The sequence below is a fragment of the Oreochromis aureus genome, linkage group 6, assembly GCF_013358895.1.
Source record: "Oreochromis aureus strain Israel breed Guangdong linkage group 6, ZZ_aureus, whole genome shotgun sequence".
Lineage (NCBI taxonomy): Eukaryota > Metazoa > Chordata > Actinopteri > Cichliformes > Cichlidae > Oreochromis > Oreochromis aureus.
This window is the reverse complement of record NC_052947.1, coordinates 35,288,592-35,313,660: the sequence shown is the minus strand read 5'-3', so window position 1 is coordinate 35,313,660 and position 25,069 is coordinate 35,288,592. Positions and strand designations below refer to the sequence as shown.

Here is a 25,069-nt window from a genome sequence, read left to right as displayed (position 1 = left end):
TTTTGTCCTGAATCTGAAGAAAGTAGTTCTGGTTTCAATTTATGTAACTAGAGATTTTATTTTGTTTTAGCAAGTCAAATATTGGTGAAGCAGTAATGTCGACGTTTCATCACAGGCAGAGCAGATGGTCACACTGAGCCAGACAGTCGTCTGCTAAACAACATGAGCCACAGACCGAACAACAACCCACACTGGCTTTCTTGTTGAAGTCTCTAGCTTATCTAACTTTGAATATGAACATGCATCTTCTCCTGCACCTTGCCTTGATTGAGCCAGAGAGCAAACATTCAGGAGAAACAGCTCTTACCTTTCCAAATAAACTGCAAACAGCATGTAAATAAACCTGAAAATGTCAGTTCAGCGTGGTTAGATAGTGCCGTCCTCAATCTTCAGTTCCACTAAAGGCACACTGTCTGCTTTGCTTATAAGCTAAAGTACACACTTATTTATTGTGTATCTTATTCATTACATTTGCAAGAATAACAGCAGTAGTATGGTTCTTCAGCATCTGCTGTGATTCAAGCATTGACAAGAACAGATTTTTCCAGTAATCTACAGTCATTTAGAACAGACACTTTTCATATTTGTCTCATTTCTTGCTTTTTATAATAAGCAGCAGGACTAACAGCCACAAACAGTGCTTCTCGCTGTGAGCACTGTCACCTCCCAGTAAGAAGGTTCTGATTCATAGTTCCTGGTTCGCTGGAGCCTTTCTGTGTGGCGTATGTATGATATGATCTGCCTGCACTGGTTTCTTCCAGGTACTCCATCTTCATTCCACAATTCAAAGACATGTTAGGTTAGGCCCAATTAATCTAAATTGGATAAGTGGTTAAAAATAAAACAACATCATCTTGGCATTATTTTTGCCTGCTGGAATGTCCATATTAGTTGCCGAATAATTTGATTTTCTAAAAAGTGATTTTAAAAAGTGCTCCAAAATACACAATAACAGCACAAGAAAACAGTTAAGAGGTCCAGGTCAGTGACTTGAATGGGTAGAGATGAGGCCTAGCAGACTGTGACAGTTGGTTGTGTCTGCACTGCTGAAAATTAGGGTAACTTTAAGCCTTTATAAAAATCTAAGAGGATTAGTCATAAAAGGCTGTAAAAACCAGGCTGTAAATTTGTCAATTTCTTCTCTGAGGTTGTGTTTTAATTGTAATCTATGGGGCCTCTAGTGGCTTTTCATGGAAATATTTTTTGCACTTTTGCGAAGGCTTTATTTTTCAGCACTACATTTTGAGCTCTCACTAGTAACTATTTCTGAATTGTTTGACCTGAATGTATTTTACCTAAAACAATTTTTGACAATTTAAATAGGGGTTTGGGAGAAACAGGACAGTCAAAGAGAAAAACAAAGGAACCCAGCACACTGTTGCTAAAGTAAAAGGAAAATCATTTCAGATTTATTCAATCCTCCACATCTGTATAAATCACATGTGGAGGACTGCACTTATAACAAGCAGCCACAGCCAGATGCGCCTGATTGAAACAACTGCTGGTGCTCCTATGGACAAAGCAGCAAAGGTAGCTGCCACACTGTCACCACGGCTGGATGCCCAAACAGAATGATCTTAAATGATCCTGTGTGTCTCTTTTTCAGGTGTCTCTTATGCTGTCATCATTTCCATCACTCACTCTGACCCTTCTTCTGTAGTCTGGCCCTGCTGAATAGTTGAAAAATACAAGATATTTCCACATTTCATTTCTGAGATTCAGCGTAGTTTGTTTTTTTTTTAATCAGTGCATTTATCCACATACTGTGTCAGATCTTTAGCCTGGCTGATACTGATTTTTCGGGGCCATTAACAAAAACAGGGAGACATGGCAATAACATAATGTCCAAGATTATTTATTGATACATATTCATAAATAAATTTTAAGATGGAACATGTTAGACTGAAAAGGGAAAACAATGAGATCATTTTTTATTAACTTACCAGCAGTGCACTCCACTATGTTGCGTACCATGAAGACACTGCTTGACTGCACCACCATCTGCTTGGCGGCGACACGTACTCTGTTACATGTGTTGACAGTATTGTAAATAATGGAGTCAGAGCTGCTGCACTGGACAAATTATGTGATAACACCAGTTCTAAATTACACTGGCCCTTATTTTCTGTACATATTTGTTTAAAAAAGAAACAAAAGCAATTAGTTTCCTATTGGGTAACACATATATTAGATATATATCTGTCATATCTGCCAATATTGACTAAATTATATATTGGTTAAAATCGAGTGAACTCAGAATCAAGTATTTAAGCATGCAGCATAACATTACCAGTATCCCGGGGATTTGCTAGATAGCTGCCTGCTGGTTTTGACCTATTCACCATTTCACTTAGTCAGCCTGGCTGTTTGTGAAGGGGGGGAGTGTATGTGATGGCAAGTCTTCCCTCTTTGTACAAAGCAAAATCAAGACTGGTAACAAACTGGCTTAGTGAGAAATCTGCAGTGAGAAGTCAAGGTGCAATCAGAAATGTGAGGAAGTAAATCAATGGATCACTCAGACGGTGTGCATTTATGCAAACTCATAAAAGAAAACACCATTTTGAAAAAGCTGCTAAAATAATCATTTTTTAACCAGAACTTTTTTCTGAGTCTTTAGGTGGATTTGTTTCACCTTTGAAAAAAAAAGATTATTAGTCATATGTTGTGAGTCACACCAGCGACAGTTTTCGTGTAATAAATTAGCAACAGTGGCACAGCGGCAAAAAACGCCGTACAGTAACGACAAATGCACTCATGCTCTCTTGTAGTCTTCAGAAGATAGCTTAAGAGATTTCTTTATTTGATCTTTTCAGATGTGTTCAAAGCAGAGAAGTAAACACTTGTTCTTTTAGAAAAGGACAGAGGTTGGTGTAACATAGAAATCTTGCAGAGTGTTGTTCATTTTACAAACAAAATATTGTTATCATACTGATACATGTGTGATTATGAGGCACCACACAATAATACTGTATCATCTTAATTATTTACACTTGAACAAAGCATCAGCCCTTCTGGCTACAAATGCTTGAGATGGCTGTATAAATCAGTTTTATCTCTGTGCGTGTGATAATGATGTATATTTGTGTTCTTACTATATATGTGTGTGTGTGAGCAGCAGACACTGAAACAGCAATAAGGTGTTTGGTTTTAACTGTGGCTATAAGGGAGAGAAGTTGAATGACAAAAATAGGAAGGAGAAGAATAGATACACATTTGACCAGAAAGAGTCAGGCCATTTGGAAAAGTAGGTTTACACGCAAACATTCAGACATGCACACACATTCACTAACAGGCAGGTGGGATAAGATGCGGTCAGTGTTGGGGAGTAACGGAATACATGTACCGCCGTTACGTATTCAGAATACAAAATATGAGTAACTGTATTCCGTTACAGTTACCGTTTAAAAAGGTGGTATTCAGAATACAGTTACTTTGTTGAAATAAATGGAATACACGGCGGTACTTCCCTGTTTCATATTGTCGCGGGTCAGGATTATTTGGGTTTGTTTGACAGCTACGTAATGTTGTTCCAGGCGGCAGCGTTACGGTTGCCATGGTTACAGGGTGACGCGCTCTCTCTCTGCGTGTTTCCTGGGTGAGAGAGCGCTTTTTTGTTGTTGTTGTTGTGCTAAGCTAAAAGGCAGAATGCTACAGGCATGGCCCTAAAGAATGTAGCCTGATGGGCAGTGTAGTCCGTGCTGCAGGGAGAATGGACTACCATACCCGTTATGTGTCTGTGAGCGAGGGAGGGAGAGAAAGGAAAAGTCCGAGCTGTCACGGAGCAAAAACGGGAGCTGGAAGCATGTAAATATAATAATAACCACAGCAACCAAGAAGAGTGCCTGACGAGCCCAGCTGTAAGTAAGCTATTAAGACTCAACTGTACACTGTGTTCGTGTTTTCCTCCGGAAAAAATAAGTTCCGTTGGAGCAGCCTTTCAACGCCTCTCTCTGTCTCCCGCAAGCAAAGTTGACCCAGACAACAAAGTAAAGCTAGTTTTCGGCTACCAGCCCGACAGGGAACCGGACGTATTAGCCAGAGGTCCCTTTACTACGTTTGGTACTACGTACCTTCAGTAACAGTAATAAATCACAGCAATAGGACATTCATGTAGTTGTAAACAGCATGATAATATATTAAGTATTCCAAAGTATTCAGAATACGTTACTCTCATTGAGTAACGTAATGGAATACGTTACAGAATACATTTTGGGGCATGTATTCAGTATTCTGTAGTGGAATACATTTTAAAAGTAACCTTCCCAACACTGGATGCGGTAAACCCCCCAGACTGCACGCACACACACACGCACACACACATACAAATATGCACAAACAGTGAATGCCTCAGTAGATGCCCATCTGCTTCAGTACTACCTCAGTATTCCATCAGCTTTCCTCGTTAGTGTGAGGAAGGTGAATAATACCTGTCTGTGATACCACTCTACTGCACGTGTCATCCAATCAAAGTCCACCATAACATGATGAAAGTTTCCACTGCAGCACACGGTTTAGACATTTTTAAGTTCACACAGAACACTGAGGCAGAAATATGAATGTGTTTTTTTTTTCATGATGTCTTTTTTTGTTTGTTTGTTTTCTTTTGTTAGTTTTTTGTGTGAAACACTTTTGCTACTTTAACAGTAAGCAAAGAGCCCCTTCGTCCCATTGGTCCTCCTGTCGAGAGTGTGACATAGGAAGTTAAAGAAAAACAGATTTATAGATAGAGAGAAAAGATACATACTATTATCTAACGTCACAAACAACAGTTGTGAGGAGATTGTCAAGGCCTTCGCATTATATTCAGTGAATGAGGTCACATTGTAAATTGGCTCTGTCTCTGTAAACCCTTTGCCTCCTGGGAAGTTCATGAGGTGCAGCCAATGTGGCAGGCATGCATCAGTACCTGTTAGGAAACCATTTATGTTATTTAGGTGAAGACAAAAGTAGTATAGGGTGAACCAAAGCCCACATCAGGGAAAAAACAGCCTAAAAGTCATCAAATAAGCCTCCTCTGTGAATATTATCAGAGAACCTGTAGTTTAAGCCCCTTCTTTGTGCATTTGTTAGGTCTGTTAATCATGCCTTCATTTCTAATGCAGTCCCTGAAAGTACAGATGTGAAAACACCCGAGGCCAGCACATTATCAAATGGTTCAGAACAGCATAGCTTATTGTCTGCAAAGTAAAATGTCTATTACACACCCAGCTGTGCTGTATCCTTCAAAAAGAGCGTTTCCATGACTTACAAAGGATTTTCTGGAAGGCTCTGCGGAAGTCCTGGTTGAAGATGGTGTAGATTACTGGGTTTAGTGAGCTGTTGCAGTAGCCAATCCAAAAAAAGAACTTGAAAAGTGTTAGAGGGATCTTGCATGGTTCACGGCAGATTCCATACAGACTGTAGGAGAAGAAGAATGGGAACCAGCAAACAACAAATACGCCCATGACCACAGCAAGGACGAAGGTGAAGCGTTTCTCCCGAGCAGCTGAGACTTTCTTCCGATTGACAGTGCTCCGACGTTTGCGACGAGATGAAAACAAGTCTATGGATTTGGAACTGGCACGCGACTTCCTGCTGGAGTATTTAGAGGCGGAGCTGCTCTTTCGGCTAGCCTTCCTGTCTTTTCTGTCTTCATGATGATGTTTTGAGGAGCAAGAACTTTTTTTAAGTTTCTCATCTGACGAGCTACTATCTTCAAAGTCATCATCGTTGTCTGTTGGATGTTTTGGCTCGTTTGGTAGGGGGGTTCGAACTGCTTGCTCGTGGCAATGCCCATTCTGGCGTTCCTGATTTTTCATGCTCCCGCCCCTGTTGGACTTTAAAGACCCACCTATGCCCGGTTCAGCTTGGTCCATCCCATTCTCCAGCGGTGAATCCACATCCCTTTTCTTCTCTGACAATGTTCTGGTCCTGGTTTTTGCCACTTGGTAGATCCGAATATAGACCAGGATCATAATAACACAGGGAGCAAAGAATGATCCTATGCTGGAGTAGAGGATGTACCAGGTCTCATCATTCAGCATACACTGGGGACTGGCCTCGCTGCTGCTTCTGTCCATTGATATCAGTGGAGGGAAGGATATTATGGCTGAGATCAACCAGACCACAACAATCATGCCTTTAACTCGTTTAGGTGTTCTCTTTAAGTTGTACTCTACAGCCTGTGTCACAGACCAGTACCTGTCCAAACTAATAGCGCACAGGTGAACAATAGAAGAGGTGCAGAACAAAACATCCAGAGCTAGATAGATGTCACACCAAATTTTGCCAAAAAACCAGAAGCCCATAAGTTCATTTGCCAGTGAAAAGGGCATGACCAGAGTGGCTACCAGTATGTCCGCACTGGCCAAGGAGACGAGAAAGAGGTTCTGGGGTGGTTTTAGAGCTCTGCTCGTTAAAACGGCGATAACAACCAAAACGTTCCCGACTATGGTAAACAAAATCAGGAAGCTGACAAGTCCAGCCAGACCCCAGATAGCGAGCAGGGTATACTGGCTCTCAGAGGTGGAATTAGAGGAGATATTTTCTGCCTCTACCCCGTCGTCCAGGCTGGAGATATTAAAGAAATCCATTTTTAAGTCCAGTTTTGATTTTTACAAAAAATTAATGTGCGGAAGTAATCCGAAAAAAGAAATATCCAATTAAGACTTGAGTGCACATTTCACAATAAAAATATACATGAAATTGCATTTTTCTTCTCTCCGCAATGTTCCACATCCTCCATATAAGTCTCTCATATGCATTTGAAAACAGAGAGAAAGGGGGAGGAAGACAAAGAGCATGAGATGTACAAGTCTTTTAAGTCCTTATTCCAAGAGCGCACGCTGCTCAGCAGCAAAATTTCCATGGTTAGAAAGCGGACTCCTTCCTCACCGTGTCCTCTCCCATCCCGACTGCGCCCGCATCTCTCCACCTCCGCCTCCCCGCTGTGTCCTGAGAGAGGTTTGTAAGAACCACGTGTCTTTTTTTTCTTTTTTCTTTTTTTCAGAAAGAACTATCAGCGACGCGCTCCGCCCCGGAGAAGAGATGGGAGCGATTATTGGAGGAGAGGAAGCAAATAAGCAAGCAAACATTTTTTTTTTATAAGTTATACGGGAATAGTCGATAAGATCAGTGTTGGCTACTGCTGGGGGAGCTCTTGCTTAATGTGAGTCCAGTTTAGCTGCATTGTCGGTGTAAAGTGGCTGACAGTAACAAATTGGACAGTCGATCAGACAATCTCTTTTCTTATTTGACTCTTGAAGGTCTATTTTAGAGTACGCTCACGCCAAGCGCCAGTGTGCAGGAGCTGCTCGTTGGAGGTCACATTGCTGTCAAACTGACAGCGGCGAAGTCCCGCACCAAGGAAAGCACGCTCTGCTTTGTCCTTCTGTGCACACACTGGAGGTCAGTATTGTTACAGTCAGCTCCGGAGGGACAAATTGGCCAACACATACGATGCATATGAACATTAGCGATAGTTTTCTTAAACAAACTGAATATAAATTTTTTTATTATTATTATTATTATTATTATTATTATTATTATTATTAAGCTATGTGGCCCATCATTTAACTTTCGCCCTGGTTTATGAATATAAGAAGAGCACGTGCAAACACATAATGGGAATAATGTCCCCTCTTTTTTGCACTCTACTGCCGTTATATTTCATGTGTTTGCATGGTGGTAATTAAAAGGGTTACGCAGTTGTGTGTTCCGATGGAAAGTGAGACGCACGCGCCTTTAGGGAATTTCAAAGGCGCAAAATCTTCGGCGTGGAAAGCCCTGCAAATACATAAGCTAGAGAACAAAATAGGGCGTGCATGAAATATGATTAATGAGGAGACATCTTAAAGACACGAGTTCATCCCCTTGGATGCAGTAGCCTAATAGGCGGAATATGTCTGGAGCATGACATCCAGGTTATCCTGGCTTTATATTTTTTTTTATCCATTCTGTCCTTGGGACATGTGCATGCAAACTTTAGCCACAGCCAAAGGGACACTTAATTCTATTTCTCTTTCTCTCCTTATCTCTGTATCTTTTTCTCTTGCACACATGGTGCAGCAGCACAGTGCCAGGTTCTTTAAATTAAATCCAAGTTCTCTTTGGTAAGGTCAATCCCCAAAAAAGCCTGTGATAAGTTTTTGGACTTCCTTTGTGGACTTCCTCCGCTCCTGTTATCCCTGTCCTCTCTGGGTGGCTTTGCCTCCTGGAGAAACCCTTTCTTGCCTTTGGCATATAGCCGGGTATTAAGTTCCTTGGCCAGTGCGTTTATTGACCGTGTCTACCGGCTAAGTACCTGCCATTAATCACTAGAGCACGCAGCCATACTGAATTAAAGAGCAGCCACAGCCGCAAGAAATGCTTAAGTCCAAATTGATCTGCATCAAGACTATGAGGTGGAATGAGGAGGGCTCAGGAGCTCATGGTCCATCTGCCTGCGTGGAATCACAGTCACTAACCTTCCCCCTGCATCCATCCAAAAAACAGAGTGTTCCTTTACATGCTGCCTTTTCAAATTCAACCTAGGCTAGAGTGATGCCGTAGGTCAGTGTAGATGCACTCTAAGCTGATTTTGAACAAACAGTCAAGTCTTATTATGGTCATTAAGTTGTGTCCTGGGGCCACAGCTCATCTATATATAACTGGGGCATCAGTGAGGGATCTCAGCTATTACCAAGCCTTTTTCTTGTTTTCAATGTTGAGTCTTCCTCAGAGGGAATAAGTTGGCACTTCCTGCAACTAGCCAGGAGACAGCTTTGAGCTGTCAAAGAAACTGAGCTGATTATTTTTATCTCTTTAAACCAAGGATATGTACTTGTGTGCTCCGAATTACCGTGCTTTTTGTTCTGTTTCATTCTTTTTTATTCTAGTATAATCATAAACTACAGCTCTGTTTTTTTGGGGGGGTTTTTGTTCTTTGTTACAAAGTCACTCCTGGATCAGAAATCTGCATTTCTATTGAAATACTACAAGGCAGAATTTGTGGAACTGAAAACAGAGACAGTGCCCAGAGCTTTACAGCAGAGAAAAGTATAATGAGCCTCTCAGACTTTCAAAAATATAATAACACCTGATATGTTCTCACAAGGTTACATGACAAGCCCTTTGTGGCCCATTAAAGTGACTGCTCGAGTCACTGGCTTTTATCACACAATCAGAGCCTCATTATAGCCAGAAGACATAATTCCAAAGATGGCCACCTCCTCTGATCATCTCCCTGCAGGTATAAATGTTCAGCAAGCACATCAGTGTTTAAACCAAGTATCCAAATACTAAATACTCTAGTAAGGCACATGTTTGCAAACCGTAATTCCCCAAAGAAATCAAAGCTGTTACCAGTAACAACAGCCACTTCTAATTTCCACCCTCTCTAATGTAAGGTGGTTTCCATATTGGCTCCTCTATAAACTGAGGTACCAGCTGATGACAGTGACAAATGGCAGTGTTACTCGGGCAGATGACTATAGAGCCAAGAACAAATAGTTCAGCAGAGAAACATTCAGCCTAGGGGAGTTTCTCTTCTGCTAGCAGCACCTCACAAAGCAGGGTCTGCTTCTTATCTACCACCTTGCCTTTGACAAATTACCTATTAGGAATTTAGATTGATCTGAAATTGATTTTTTTTTTTTCACATGAAAGAGGTTTTCTTTTGGGTAGACCTGCATAACAAAAAATAAAGTTGTCAGTGTTTCTAAGCTCACATATCTCCTTCTGAAAAATTGCATATGTGGCCAAATGATCCCAACCGCTCAGTCACTCTCTTCATCATTTGTGGCAGTTTCTGTGGGATTGTCAGAGCTACTGGAGCTCAGAGAGATTTTAAAAAAAATAAATTTTTATTGTATGAATCATATCTTAAACTGGTGTCTTTCTCAAATTTTTCTTCCCCTAAAGATTGCCGGCAAATCCACGGTGACCTCGAAGTAGCTGTCACAGTGAAGCCTGTGGCTGGATGTCAAGCAGGATGCGTTTTAAAAATAACAGGTAAGAGATTTGTTAGCTTCTCTCTTGTAACTCTGGGGAATTAAGAAAAAAAAAAGAAACTCAGGGATGCATTTCGACTGTGTGGAAACTGCCCTCTGCGTGAACTGACAAATTAGTGGATTTGCACGATAATATGGACAGTCTAGTTAACAGCTAAGTCTTTTGATTATCAAGTTTAAAATCTCTGACTGCTTTATTATTCCCCAGTTTCAGAAAAATCTGCTTTTAAGAATTAATCTGTGCTGCGTTTTCTTACTTACTCATTTACTATTCAGTGAATGGTATTTGCTTATTATATTTCCATCTCTGAAACAAATATTTCTCTTTTCATTCACATTTTTGTGCTTAATCAGTTGTTGTTCATATAGAACTCCTCTGTTACAGTTTGAATGAATCAGCTTAAGGAGTATTGGGTGTGAAGAGATATTGTGCAACGAACTTAATGAATAGTTTGGCGTGCAGCCTTAAAAATGTGGCTGACATTCAGCTCAAAAATAATCATGTAGTCGGTAGATAGAAACTAATGAAACCTGTGTAGACTATGATTGTATAAAGTATGTTTTTACATTTTGGCATTTTAAAATTCAGTTTAAGCTGAAGGATATGTAGACATTTAGCAGCACAGATTGGATGTTATAAGAGGACAGATGTGTTGTACTTTTATTGGTGCCACGGCATTATCTGGCATTGAGTATTTTATAGAGTAAGGACCGTCTGAAGAGAAGTAAAATATCAGGCAAAGGTATGCATTGTGAAAATAACTGTAAGCCTCTTTCAAACACTGCAGGTTGTCAGCGTAAGGGACTCTTGTTCAAAAACCCACAGCTTTGAATTGAAAAGGACAAAATGTCGGGGGTGTTTGCCTTTGTGTGTTCCTGCCGAGTAGAAAGTGCATTACTCCGTCGCTCTTTTGGGAAAAGGTTTGTGTGCTGTCACTAAGGCAAATGGTTTTCTTCCCATTACACAATGCACTATCAGCAGTAAAGATATTAACTCTGTATTTAGCATCAAGAGATGTATCTTTTTCCTTTTCTGTGAAGCTTTTTGGTTCATAGCATTACAAAGAGTCAGCTGAGGGATTGAAAAGCCAAACGTTATACGTTATATGTTTGGATTTCATCCTCAGATCGTGCTAATATTAAAGTTGACCTTCAGCTATATATAAGTTACTAGGCAGAAAAGAAAGACTTCATCATTTCATTCTCTTACGAGACTCAAGGTCTTTTGTCGTGTCGCTTTTGTCATCTTTTATTAACGGCCTGTGTCTTTTCAAAAGAAGTCTCCAAAACTCCAGTTATAATTAACAGATATGACTACAATCACAAATCAAATAGCTTTTCCAAAATTGATTCTTCACAGTGGACATTATAAAACTATTTCAACCTCATAAAGCATTTGGATATTTGCTGTGGCACAACAGACTTTTGCACTGCAGATAAGATTACTCAACTGTCCCGAGAAAGGTTGACTGTCCAATTATAAGATGAGTGGCTGTGCGGTGTCTGGCCTAGCAAAGTCATTACTGTCCATCTGAGTGACAGTTGGGCCAAACTTGCCGATCCGCAGGCAAGTCGAGAATTATGCACAGCGTGAATGTGTTAGAAACGTGACACCCAGACATAGACGAGCACCAGTTGACTAGGAGTTGCATCATGATCTGTACACCAGATTGACTTGATGTTGGTGAAAAATGACCATCTGTGAAGTTTCACTGGCTAAGAGATCACAGATTGGCCAAGAAATGTTAAAAGGATTCATGTAGAAATCAAATTTTAGGCTGGAGAAAGGGGGGAGTAAAGGGTATACAGCTAATAATACACTAACATGTAGCTGATTGATTTCGGGTATATTATTCATTGAGTCAGTGGTTACTGATTGGAGAAGTAACATATTCTAATGCAAATATAAATATCACCTTCAGGGTCCTCTCGATACCAGTGCAAGTTTCCAGTCCCAAATGTGTCCGCTGCAATGGGAGCACTACTAAATACAATCAAACATGGGTGAAGACTGTAATGTACCATCTTTAAGTCAACCTGTTTTTTCATTACAATACCTCTTCCGTTTAAACCCTGGTCAACAGATATTTTCACAGCCTCCGATGTCCACAAGGCATTTTTTCAGATGTTTCCAGGCTTCTATGAGATTCCCGGTTCTCTAGTGCAATCAGTCCAGATGCTTCTGCTGCTTGAGAGCTTAAAGCTTAAACCAGTGTGAAAAGAACAAAGTTTAGGAAACATGAAAAGACAGGAAAACAGAAGAGGGCGGAAAGAACAGAGCTTCTTGTTCCTCATCGGTTAATTAGCGAGGTTATAAAGGTATTCTTCGCACTTTGGGAATTGAGTGGCAAAGCGTATTTCACTTTTCGTCTTCCTCTTAGTCGTGTTGTCACATCATTCTGCTGTATCCAGGGATTTTGTTGGCGAGTTCACGCTCAACATTTTTCCCTTTCTTTTTTTATTCCGTCACACTCACAGGTCTGCATTAGCACACGGGCAGTCTTAAGCATGTGCTGGTGAATGGCTACTTAGGGAGGCGCATGTTATTTCTCTAAATTAGAGTCATTTCATGGGTAGTGTAGTTCGGGCCAGATGGTCAGATGTTACCAAATGAACACATTACGACAGTTGGTGACATAAAAGGGATTTATTCTGTGGGTGATCTCACTGTGACCAGTGGTGAGGGTGTTCAGTGATTTTATCAGTGTGTTTTATTCTGCTTTTCAGTGGAAGAGCGCAGTTTTATTGGCCTGCTGACAAACGGACCGTACCCTATTGTTGCTTGATCTGATGTAGTAAACCTCTTCAAGAGGGAGGTTTGTCTTGAAGCTCTCTTCACTCTTTCATCGGTATCTCCTGCACTTTGTATCGTTCCTTGTGATGTAGAAAATACATTTACATTTGATGAGTTCTGGGGAAACTTTTCTGACACACTGTCACGCCGTTTCACTTCCAGTTTTCTTGTGTCTCAGCACATTACACGATGAAACCATTCATACCCATCCTGTCTTGGTCCTGGACTGTCATCTGTATTATCTCCAATAGTTTTTTTTCTATTTGCAATTTAAACCGTAACATCTTCCATGCTGTGAAAGTTGTGGCTCGATGGTGTTTCTTGCTGTGTGTTTGTATGTGCTTGTGGTTTTTTTTGCTGTTCTCCGCTAACCTTCCCGTTATCCCAGTCTCACTGGAAACATGCTTTTGTCAACAGAAAATCAAAGCAGCTGAATCTTCTTTAAGTTTGGAAATACTCCCTATCTGCAGACTGCCTGCTTCTAAGCCTGTTAATTCTCCGCTGTGGACAGGCACCGGCAGTGCTTGCTAATTCGAATACAGACTTTGCCTTTGTGGTGTCAGTGTGGTTTTTCAGCTGGAGCAGTGACATCTCAGCTTCACTGCCCGATCATGCCTGTTCCCCTTCACTGTGAATAATAGAGTGATGCATGTGTGAGTATGCGTCCATGAGAATTTGCATTGTGTAGTTGAATGATGCCATAGAGGGAGAGAGACAAAGTGTTAAACAAATTGTGTCAAAGCAGATGTGTTGGTTTCATCTTGTGAGGGTGTTTCTTTTTCTGTCACACTCAACACTTTTTATATGGTTGTTCTCAAATGTGTGTATGAATGTGTATCCATGTTTACAATAGTTTGACTGGATGGAGTTATATCGAGCACATAATGATTGGGGGAGATTGTGAGCCTTGGGCAAACTAGATAATACTGATTGGACTCAACTGGACAACTTTGATATCGTCAGACTGCATCCGAATAAAACTGATATAAAATCTTTTGAAGTACAGATCACAAAATGTTCTCACACTCCTCACCGGTGTTTTCTCTCATTCCTTCTCTGTGTTTTTCATTCATTAATTCTCCGGACACACGATCCAATCTTTCTCTCTCTGCTCTGATTTGTCATGCTCATTTCTTTTTGTATTCTTCTATTTGAACAGTGCACCAGTGCTGTTTTTGTACCTGTAAGTAGTGACAGAGGGAGGTTTAATTTCAGTATTTTGAATGGGTGTCATTCAAGGGGAAAATGTCGAACTTAAGATTGCAATCTTCCTGCAAAGCAGAGCATGTTTGTGTGCTAAATTGAGATTCTGGCACAATGGGGGAAAAAGCAAGAAAGCAAGCAAGAAAGAAAGTTCTCTTTGGCTATCTAGATGGAAAATCTAAAATACCCACTTTATATTATTGAATTATCAGTCAAAAGTATCAGACAGGGCCATTAACTAACAGCCTTGACTTTGCAGCCTTTCATATTGCATTTTCCTACTTGTGTGTGGGTTCTGGCACTCATTAAGCTTTGATTTTGCTTTAACTTTGCCAACTTTACATCTTTAATCCTTGCACTCAAAGGCAGGCTTAGCCAAAAGACAGGACATGCAAAAGCACAACATGTAACTATTTGTTTGGTTTTTTAAGTCAATCATGCTTTCATACAGAAGAGAAAACAAGACCTTAGTAAAATGTTCTTCTTATAAAAATTACAGCGCATGTCTTTACATGATACGCGTACCAACACCTTATGAGTACACCTATTCGCCTTAAGTATCACTGAATCATGTGGCAACATATGCTGTGATCAGAATTTGTCTCAAACAACATGAAAGAATGGCATCTATCCTGCCTTGTATCAATGGTTCATGCATCTGGTAGTGGTGTTGTAATGGTTTGGGAGATATTTTATTGGTACATTTTGGCCCCTACCAGTGGAACACCATTTAAATGCAATGTTCCAACTCACTGTGTCTTTATTACTATAATGTACCTATCTTCTAAATGTTGCTTGTAGCAGGATCCACAAACTCAAAGTTTGTGGTAGGATGTGGTAGAATGGGAATTTGCATTACATATGTGTAGCAAACAAATCTGTAGCAACTGCATGATGCTAACATGTTAAAATGGACAGAAATCTCTAAGGAAAGTTACCAGCATCTTGTTGAATATGTGCCACAAAGAATTAAGACAGGTCTGAAAGCAAAAGACGGTCAAAGCCAGTAGAAGCAGTAGTCATAGTGGAGTATAATTTAGGAACAGCCAGGAATTACCATGCTTCAGCAGCTGTTTCAAAGAAAGCACTCTTATAAATGATTCATGAGTGTACTGCTTTGATTCTTTTCACATTATATGTAAATACAGCTATGGGTGGACAGAGCCTCTTCAAAGTCTAAATCGTGAGACTAAATGAGACCAAGACTGGCTTTTTTTTTAAACACCATATAATGTGACCCTGTGTTAAATTTCCCAGTTAACTCTACTATGGAGAAAAAGGAGAAAGAGAAAAAAACTGAGAAAAAATTCCCCACGCACATAAAAAAACTGCCACAATCCTGACAGAATGTAACAGCGGCCATAGCCTGCTCCTGTCGATGCTGGATATGAGCATGGAATGACTAATTCAATTACAGATGCACATAATGAAGTGAAGATTTTACAAAACATGCACATGCACACCCATAATCAATCACATGCACACAGAGACTGCCACTTCCACATAAGTGAGGAGAGTTCACTAATTTTTATTCCTTACGCATGTATCCTGATTCCAGCAAGTAAAAGTGACCTCTCACACACTCGCTTGATAATTTTGTCACACAGATACACAAGAGCAGCTACAGACACAAACACTTGGTTGCCCAAGTAAATAGGAAGACGTTTATCTCCAAGTACAGGCCTTGATAAATTAAAAGAAACGAGGCGAAACAGGATTCTGGCACACCATCACTACTAACTAACAGAAGGTTGAAACTTATATATTCTAAATCGATTGCAGAAAGAGAGCGAAGAATTTCTGATTGATTTTAACACTAGAAATCCTTACTGAGAAAAGAACAGCATGCTCTCTCATAAGAACCTTTCCATTACAAACTCCATTTTTGAGAGTAAGGGTGTCCATAAGTGCGCTTGACACCAGGATGATCATCAGTTTCATTATCCCGTCATCTGACCTGTGGCCTCATGTCTTGGACACCGAGGTGAAAAGAGGAGCTGAGCTGCCAGCTGGTCTGCACTTGGTAGTGAGTTGGATCAAGTAGCATAAGACCAGGTTGGGAAGTCCTTGAACTCTCACGTCTGGTAAAGGTTTGACAGCATTTTGAGAGAGGCGCGTGACATTTAGGGACCAGTTTCTACACCTCTGTTGCTAACATAGCTGAAAAGGGTAGGGCTATAAGGAGGCTGGTTCTTCAAGTGGCAGAATTTCTCAGCACAGCTAAGCAATAGAGGGTGGTTTGGTGGCCTCTAGATCTTGTCTCTGCTTTTTGCAGATAACATAATTCATCAGGCGATCTCCTCCAGCTTGCACTGGGTTAGTTTATAGGCAAGTGTGGAACAGCTGGGAGCAGAATCAGAACTCCCAAATCTGCCGATATGGTTTCCACACCAGAACACTGTAAATGGCCTATTTGTATAGCGCTTTACTAGTCCCTAAGGATCCCAAAGCGCTTTACACATTCAGTCATCCACCCATTCACACACTGGTGATGGCACATAGGGCGCACGGACAGAGGCGAGGCTGCCGGACACTGGCGCCACCTGGCCCTCTGACCATCACCAGTAGGCAGTGGGTGAAGTGTCTTGCCCAAGGACACAACGACCGAGACTGTCGGAGCCGGGGCTCGAACCGGCAACCTTCCGATTACAAGACGAACTGCCAACTCTTGAGCCACGATCGCCCCAGTAGACACACTGTGTTGTGTCTACTCTGTTCTCTTTCTTAATGATAGAGTGAGTGGCTTGGTCATTCAGAAGGTGGTCAGAGTAGACCACTTGGGGTGGGGGGCTCAGGCATCTGACTAGAATACCTCACCATGTATGTGAGGTATTTTGGGCATGTATAACTGGAAGGTGACCATGAAGCAGACCCAGGATCTGCTTAGGCTGATGTTGTGCACCCAGAATAAGCAGCCTGAGACTGAGTGACAGCAGCTTTCTAACCTTGCCAGACCGTGCAGTCTGAAAACAAATCCTTAGGGTATGTAAGTTTGTGTGTGTGTGTGTGTGTGTGTGTGTGTGTGTGTGTGTGTGTGTGTGTGTGTGTGTGTGTGTGTGTGTCTAGGTTAAAACCAGATGTGAGTCTTTGGTAATTTAAGTGCAACACAAGCTATGATTCCAGCAAGTGGATAAATATTAGGCTCAAAGATGGTCTGGATTAATTTAGTTGAAAGTTTTTAAGTTTTCCCAGTCAGTGAATCATCACATTATTATTTCAAACAACAGATGGCAGTTGTATGGAGGCTGCACATGATTGACAGCTACTGTCTTGGTGTCACAAACCTCCCACCCCAGTTATTTGTCTTATTATTTCAACTCAAAAGCCGTCTTTCATATCGACTTAATTAGACTTGTATTAAAGGTTCTCTGTGAAGTTTTCTTGTAAATAAACAAAAACTTTGCTTTCTGATGATTTTGTGTCTGGGTCACATAGTTTGGACTGTAGTTAAAGACAGTGTCTTAAAAGCTTTTAGGATCAGTATCCAAATAACAATTTCAGTTTGAAATTCACCATTGCTGACAGTAACAACTATAAAAACAAAATTTAAGGTTTATTTAAGAATTATGTGTTAGCATCAAATGTGCAGCTCTAAATTAAGCTCATTAAATGATGTGACTGTTGGCAGAGGGGACTAATAGGTTTTCATTTTCCTACAGACCTTGAAAAAGAAAAAATGTATGTTGTTTACATCCATGTTTGCTGACATGTAAGCCTCTTCTTTACTACCTTCATTGGAGCAATTTTAGTTCTGTTTTGTTTGTTTAAGAGAATGTCACTTGTCAGTGTAAACTTTTTCAATTCAATTCAATTCAATTCTATTTTATTTATATAGCGCCAAATCACAACAAAAGTCGCCTCAAGGCGCTTTATATTGTACAGTAGATAGCACAATAATACATACAGAGAAAAACCCAACAATCATATGACCCCCTATGAGCAAGCACTTTGGCGACAGTGGGAAGGAAAAACTCCCTTTTAACAGGAAGAAACCTCCGGCAGAACCAGGCTCAGGGAGGGGCGGGGCCATCTGCTGAGACCGGTTGGGGTGAAAGAAGAAAAACAGGATGAAAGACATGCTGTGGAAGAGAGACAGAGATTAATAACAGATATGATTCGATGCAGAGGGTCTATTAACACATAGTGAGTGAGAAAGGTGACTGGAAAGGAAAAACTCAGTGCATCATGGGAATCCCGGCAGCCTCGTCTATTGCAGCATAACTAAGGGAGGATTCAGGGTCACCTGGTCCAGCCCTAACTATATGCTTTAGCAAAAAGGAAAGTTTTAAGCCTAATCTTGAAAGTAGAGATAGTGTCTGTCTCCCGAATCCAAACTGGAAGCTGGTTCCACAGAAGAGGGGCCTGAAAACTGAAGGCTCTCCCTCCCATTCTACTTTTAAATACTCTAGGAACAACAAGTAAGCCTGCAGAGCGGGGCGCGAAGTGCTCTAATGGGGTGATATGGTACTACAAGGTCATTAAGATAAGATGGGGCCTGATTATTTAAGACCTTGTATGTGAGGAGCAGAATTTTGAATTCAATTCTGGATTTAACAGGAAGCCAATGAAGGGAAGCCAAAACAGGAGAAATATGCTCTCTCTTTCTAGTCCCTGTCAGGACTCTTGCTGCAGCATTTTGGATCAGCTGAAGGCTTTTCAGCGAGTTTTTAGGACATCCTGATAATAAAGAATTACAGTAGTCCAGCCTGGAAGTAATAAATGCATGAACTAGTTTTTCAGCATCACTCTGAGACAGGATATTTCTAATTTTAGAGATGTTGCGCAAATGGAAGAAAGCAGTCTTACATATTTGTTTAATATGTGCATTGAAGGACATGTCCTGGTCAAAAATGACTCAAGGTTCCTCACAGTGTTACTGGAGGCCAAGGTAATGCCATCCAGAGTAAGAATCTGCTTAGATACCATATTTCTAAGATTTTCAGGGCCGAGTACAATAACCTCAGTTTTATCTGAATTAAGAAGCAGAAAGTTAGCGGCCATCCAGGTCTTTATGTCTTTAAGACATTCCTGCAGTTTAACTAATTGGTGTGTGTTACCTGGCTTCATGGACAGATAGAGCTGCGTGTCATCTGCATAGCAGTGAAAATTTATGCTATGTCTTCTAATGATGCTGCCTAAGGGAGCATGTACAATGTAAATAGAATTGGTCCTAGCACTGAACCCTGTGGAACTCCATAATTGACCTTAGTGGGTGAAGAGGACTCTCCATTTACTTGAACAAATTGGAGTCTATTAGATAGATATGATACAAACCACTGCAGTGCAGTACCTGTAATACCTACAGCATGTTCTAATCGCTCTAATAGGATATTATGATCAACAGTATCGAACGCAGCACTGAGGTCTAGCAGGACAAGCACAGAGATGAGTCCACTGTCAGAGGCCATAAGAAGATCATTTGTAACCTTCACTAAAGCTGTTTCTGTGCTGTGATGAGCTCTGAAACCTGACTGAAACTCTTCAAATAAGCCATTCCTCTGCAGATGATCTGTTAGCTGTTTGACAACTACTCTTTCAAGGATTTTTGATATGAAAGGAAGGTTGGAGATTGGCCTATAATTAGCTAAGACAGCTGGGTCTAGAGATGGCTTTTTGAGTAAAGGTTTAACTACAGCCACCTTGAAGGCCTGTGGTACATAGCCGATTATTAGAGATAGGTTGATCATATTTAAGATTGAAGCATTAATTAATGGCAGGACTTCTTTGAGCAGTTTTGTAGGAATGGGGTCTAAAAGACACGTTGATGGTTTGGAGGAATTAATTATTGAAGTTAACTCAGAAAGATCAATTGGAGAAAAAGAGTTTAACTTAACATCGATGGTACTAAAAGTAGCTGTAGATAATATTACATCTGTGGGATGATTATTGGTAATTTTTTCTCTAATGATAAAAATTTTATTTGTGAAGAAGTTCATGAAGTCATTACTAGTTAACGTTAAAGGGATTGTTGGCTCAGTAGAGCTCTGACTTTTTGTCAGCCTGGCTACAGTGCTGAAGAGAAACCTGGGGTTGTTCTTATTTTCTTCAATCAGTGACGAATAGTACTGAAACTACTCTTAACCTCCTAAGACCCCAACATGTATTTTGGCATGTTGGCATGTATTTTCAATTTCTCTTTGCTATTTGGGCTGATTGGGACCTGATGAATGTAAAAACAAAGAATTACCTGATTTTTTTTTTTTTTACCTGATTTTTGTTTCTGAGAAAAATGAGATCCACATATGATGACATTCATTTTAAATTTTGATAGAACAGTGGCAGTATAATGTCCTCATAAGTGGACATCAGGCCCTTGCAGCGCAAAATTTAGTATTTTGGTCTAGACAACCCAAAATGTGATGTCCACATATGTGATGTCCACATATGTGGACGCCAGGTCCTAGGAGGTTAAAGATAAAGGCAAAGAAAGGGGTGAAAACACAGCTTTTACTCACATATTTACACATGTGGGTAACAGCACAAACAGACACGCAAGCATGCATTTATATGTGAAGATTGTTGGCTCGGTAATTGCTTCTTCCATCCTTAATGGTGTCGAAATCGCCCATCTGCTGCCTTATAAACCCTGTGAGCTCTCTGGACTCTTTCCACTGTGAATGTCCATGTGTAGCTCACTTGCTCTTTCTTTATTTCTACTTTCAGTTTCATTACACCCCTTTGGTTTCTTTCATACATTCACATTCACACGCTGATGCCCACCCTTGCTCTCATGAGCATGTATGTGTAGAGGTCATTGTTATGCTGGTCGTGATGGGGTGTATTTGTGCCTCAGTTTATCCCCAGTGATTACAATCTAAAATCTAAAATCACCTCTGTAATGCATGCTGGATGTGAGTGGTGGTTCTCTGCTCACAGAGGCACCATATCACAGACACAGCCTTTGAAGCTCCTCCATTGTTTCTCTGCATGCTTGTCTAGATCCAGAAATATCTGTCTTAATCAAAGTATGTCTCCACAGTACTGTTTGTCTGGCAGATGGGTATATAAAAAAATATTCTTATGTTCTCACCTCTTGTGTTGCTTGGTGGTCTTCAGCAAACCTGTCACTGATAAAACTGCAAGAAGTCAAGAATGAAGCTGTACAGTCCAGAAAGAGGAATGCTTATATATTCAAGTATGTATAAGTATTCGGACCCCTTTGCTTTTTAAATATACATAATAATTTCAAAATTTAAAAAATATGTCATTTTCTCAATCACTTGAAGATTTAGCAAATTTATTAAAAATCAGGAGCTTGAAATAGAATTTTTAAAAGGTTTCAGTCCAGATGTTTAGTATGAGCGCCGTTGGTGGCAGTTACAAGTTTTGCCCACATGAATTTGGGAAGTTTGTACAAGATAGTTCTATCAGACTGAAGAGAATGTATCTGTGGACTACGATCTATTGTTTCTCCACAGATGTTTTATAAAGTTACGCTTGGCTTTTTCTGGGCCATTCCGGGACAAAGACTTTTCGCTGAGCCAACTAGCATTGTCTGTATGTATTAGTTCACTGTTATGCTTAACAGAGAATTTTTGACCAAGTCTCAGCTTTCATGCCCTCTGCAGCAGGTTTTAATGAATGGATGACCTATCTATACGAGGTCTGACCAAGAAGTGCTGGTAATGGCATTTTAAAAATCTGAAACCTTATCTTACCTGATTTGAAACTGACTGAGATCCCCATTGAAGACCAACTTCTCATGCACCTCTGGACTGGCTTCACATCAGCTGCTTTTTTTTAGATCACTCAGTAGAAGTCTCTTTATATCCACTTGTACTTGTACTTGTACCTCTGTAATTCATGCTAGATATGCATAGAGGTTTAAAACAACAATCCTTCTACTTTAATTTCCATTTTCAGTGTTCTACAGTTCAGGCCCTGTGTGCCAAATGTTCTTCCTTAGTTCTCCTCATGACATAACAGCAGAACTGCTGGGTCATAGGAAATAACCCAGTGGTTATCACCAGTGATGATTGTACATGAAAAGGTTGAACATGTGCTTTCTGAACAAGTTTGAGGTAAAAGTCAGAGGTTAAGTAGTCATAATGGGCCTTTCAGAAATAGGAGGATGGCAGGGTGGCTGCAGGGGATGAGTGGAGCAGTTGGTTTGGGGAACAGTACTACCGGCACAGTTGTGGTCCAGCTGAGGCCCCGGCAGCTATCTCAGTAGCCGCCCGGAGAGGTGTGATGTTCAGAGAGGAGGCAGTGGGCTGAAGAAAATTCTTTGAATTCGCGTTTTGATTAATTTAAGTGAAATATACATTTTTTAGTGAGTAGTGGGTCCATTACCAGAACTCTCAGTTGTCCTTCATTTTTGGCTGTATTCGTTTTCCCTTTAATTCTGACAAGCTTCCATTTCCCTGCCACTGATAAGTGCATGACACTGCTACCAGCATGCTTCTCCAGACGAATGGCAATACATAGGTAATTTCTTTTAAAAGGTTCTAGTTTTGTTTCATAAAACCAAACAATCTTCCAGATTCAGTTTTACAACTTCCAGTATGACTGTTATGTACTGGTTACTTAAAGTGGCTACTGTCCACTGCACTCTAGTCCCAAGCCTCTATTGGTCAGGCTTATAAAGTGCTTGTAACATCTGGCAGGTTGTCTAAACTCTGCAGGGGAATTCAGTTAGAGAGACCATTACGTTGTTGGTCACCTTTCTGACCGACAATCTCTTGTTTGAGTTTTTCATTTGGCTTGTCAGCCAAAGGAGGAGCCATAGGAGTTGTTGATTCTATACTTCTTCCTTTTTTCTCCCATGATTGAAACCACTGTGCTGCTGAGACTGTTCAAAGCTTTAGAAAAAGATATATAAACCCTTGACCTGCTGTTTCCCAACTCAATTTGATGACAGAGGTCACAGAGTTTCTCTTACCAATTTAAATAAACTCACCAGTTTTTCCAATGATTTCCTTTTGCTGCAGATGCCCAGACAAATTTTATATTTAACTGGTCATTTAATTACTGACCTTGAATTTCTTATACTCATGCAGTCAGTAATTAAATGACCATTATGAGTGGTTATTTTGTCTGTGTGTGAGTTAATCCTACTGTCTTTCCAGTTTTCATATACTGCAAATGACTGAAGGCAAACCTTTGAGCGTCAGACAAGTTTTACCATGATTGTAAGTATGTGATTTTGGTTTCTCTTTTTCTGGATTTTATTTTTGAGTAACTGTATGTGTAAATAGTTGCCTATGTATTGTAAACAATTCATATTGAAAAAATACTCATATAATATCAGAATCCACATTATATAGAGATTATGTAGATTTCCAGGTGGATACTACATTCACACTCTCTCTGGCCGTACACCTTATATGCAAAGTATATGCTGTAGAAGATGAAGTTCACCAAGTAAGCATGTCATGTACAAAAGACATGTAAAGCCTATCAAAAGATAAGTAAAGGAAAATTTAAATGAGATTAATGAGATGCACAGTGGCACACTTATGCACACTTGTGTAACATTTAATCATTATTTTTAATGTAATGTGGAATTGTGAACAGATGAAAGCACTTAAATACATTTTGACACATGGATCACTTTTATGTTAGAAATCCATGACATTCACCACATGTTCAAAAGACTTGATATATTTGTGACAGGGATTAGCTGCATCAGCTATCAGCTGCCATAATGGGTAACTTTCAGCTTTCAATATTCTGCTCTTGTCTCTTCTTTTCACTTTTCTTTTTTTTCCACACATTTTCTGATACAGAGCACTGAAAATAACTAAAAGGCATCATAGACTGTTATGGACCTGCCCAATGAGATGTTTTCTCCCTGTTTTTTTCTGTGACTTTCATTTTGCGCTCTGACCTTGCTTTGTAAACCAGGGTTGAAACTCCTTTTGTACTTGCACTGTATGTTGTTCTCCAAAACCCCCTAAAATATAAGCTGTTTTAACATTCCAGCGCTCCAGTACAAAGTTATGTCCATAAGAAACTGTCCACAGAAATCACTGCGAGGTAGTGAGCAGATGTCCTGTACCTGCCTTCTGCACATTCCACCGAGGCAGCTATCTCTTACTTGAAGCAAAGGGAGTAGTTGAGTACTGAAGTAAACTATCTCAGCATGCTGCAGTCTCATATTTAAAAATAGATATATATGAATGTTTTTATCTTAGTGGAGATTAGAAACTGAGTTGATCTGCTAAGGGAGACAGGTGTAGATGTATTCTTGTGCATGGCCACGTGCATATCAGACTTGGATGGTGTTGGAAATGAATCAGGATACTAAGTTCAACCTAATAAGATTGCCATGGTGACTTGCAACGAAAGTGACCGGGGTTCTCATTCACACATAAGGGCAACATGTTTAGATGCTGTCAAATTAACGGAAAGGAGAGCATGTGGAAAAGTTATCTTGGGCACAGATATTTTCCAGAGGTGAAGGAAATGTGTCCCAGGCTGCTAATTGTATTCTCACAGTCATGCTGGAGGAGAGCGCAAGAGGACCACCAGAATCAGTAGGATTCAACAGAGGAAAAACAATACAACATTTTCTAGCGCTCCATTCATTAATCGTTATTCATTATCAATAACCAAAGTGGTGGATCAACTGTCCACCCAACGGGGTGATGATGCCTCCATTCTGACAAGATTAAAACTGTTAATCTCACAGATACTTTTGCATAGGGCTCCAAGTTTTCTCATGCAGAAACTTTTGTGATATATTGTTGTTTCCACCATCCTTCACCATGCCCTGTTTACATCAGCTTTACTCAGATTGCGTCTATCTTTCAGCATACCCCGAGGACCTTGTCTGCAATCATATCCTGCTAGTTTTTTGTTTGTTTCTTAATTTTATTTCTGTTTTTGTTTTTTTTTTACATACTGCCACAGAAAACCCAAGAAGGTGAGGCCAAAATACAGTTGAACAAATGGAAAAAAGAATACAATAGAGTACATGTTGCCTAATGATCTATTGAGTGTTTTGTTGAAAGGAAATAGTGCAAAAGGACTTCCTTGGTCTTATCATATTTTATTTTATTAAAAGCAGTATTTTAGTGTGATTTTGTATCTTTTACTGTTATCAAAGGCTTACAGACTATGGAGTGTAATCCTCTGATAGTCTATCTAGAATTGAATCGGT

General features: G+C 40.2%; 1 protein-coding gene and 1 long non-coding RNA gene across 2 annotated transcripts; one reads left to right on the top strand and one right to left on the bottom strand.

The window, feature by feature from the left end:
• The first annotated feature begins 3,798 nt into the window (after nt 1-3,798).
• LOC120440799 lies at nt 3,799-23,096 on the top strand. The gene is made up of 5 exons (XR_005613524.1): nt 3,799-3,857; nt 6,989-7,147; nt 7,245-7,386; nt 9,880-9,969; nt 23,034-23,096. It is a non-coding gene; the product is annotated as an uncharacterized LOC120440799 (long non-coding RNA).
• Nucleotides 4,222-6,888, bottom strand: adra2c (adrenoceptor alpha 2C). The gene has a single exon (XM_031750408.2). The coding sequence runs from the start codon at nt 6,570-6,572 to the stop codon at nt 5,223-5,225; it is 1,350 nt and encodes a 449-aa protein (XP_031606268.1). The 5' UTR covers nt 6,573-6,888; the 3' UTR covers nt 4,222-5,222.
• Nucleotides 23,097-25,069: the final 1,973 nt, after the last annotated feature.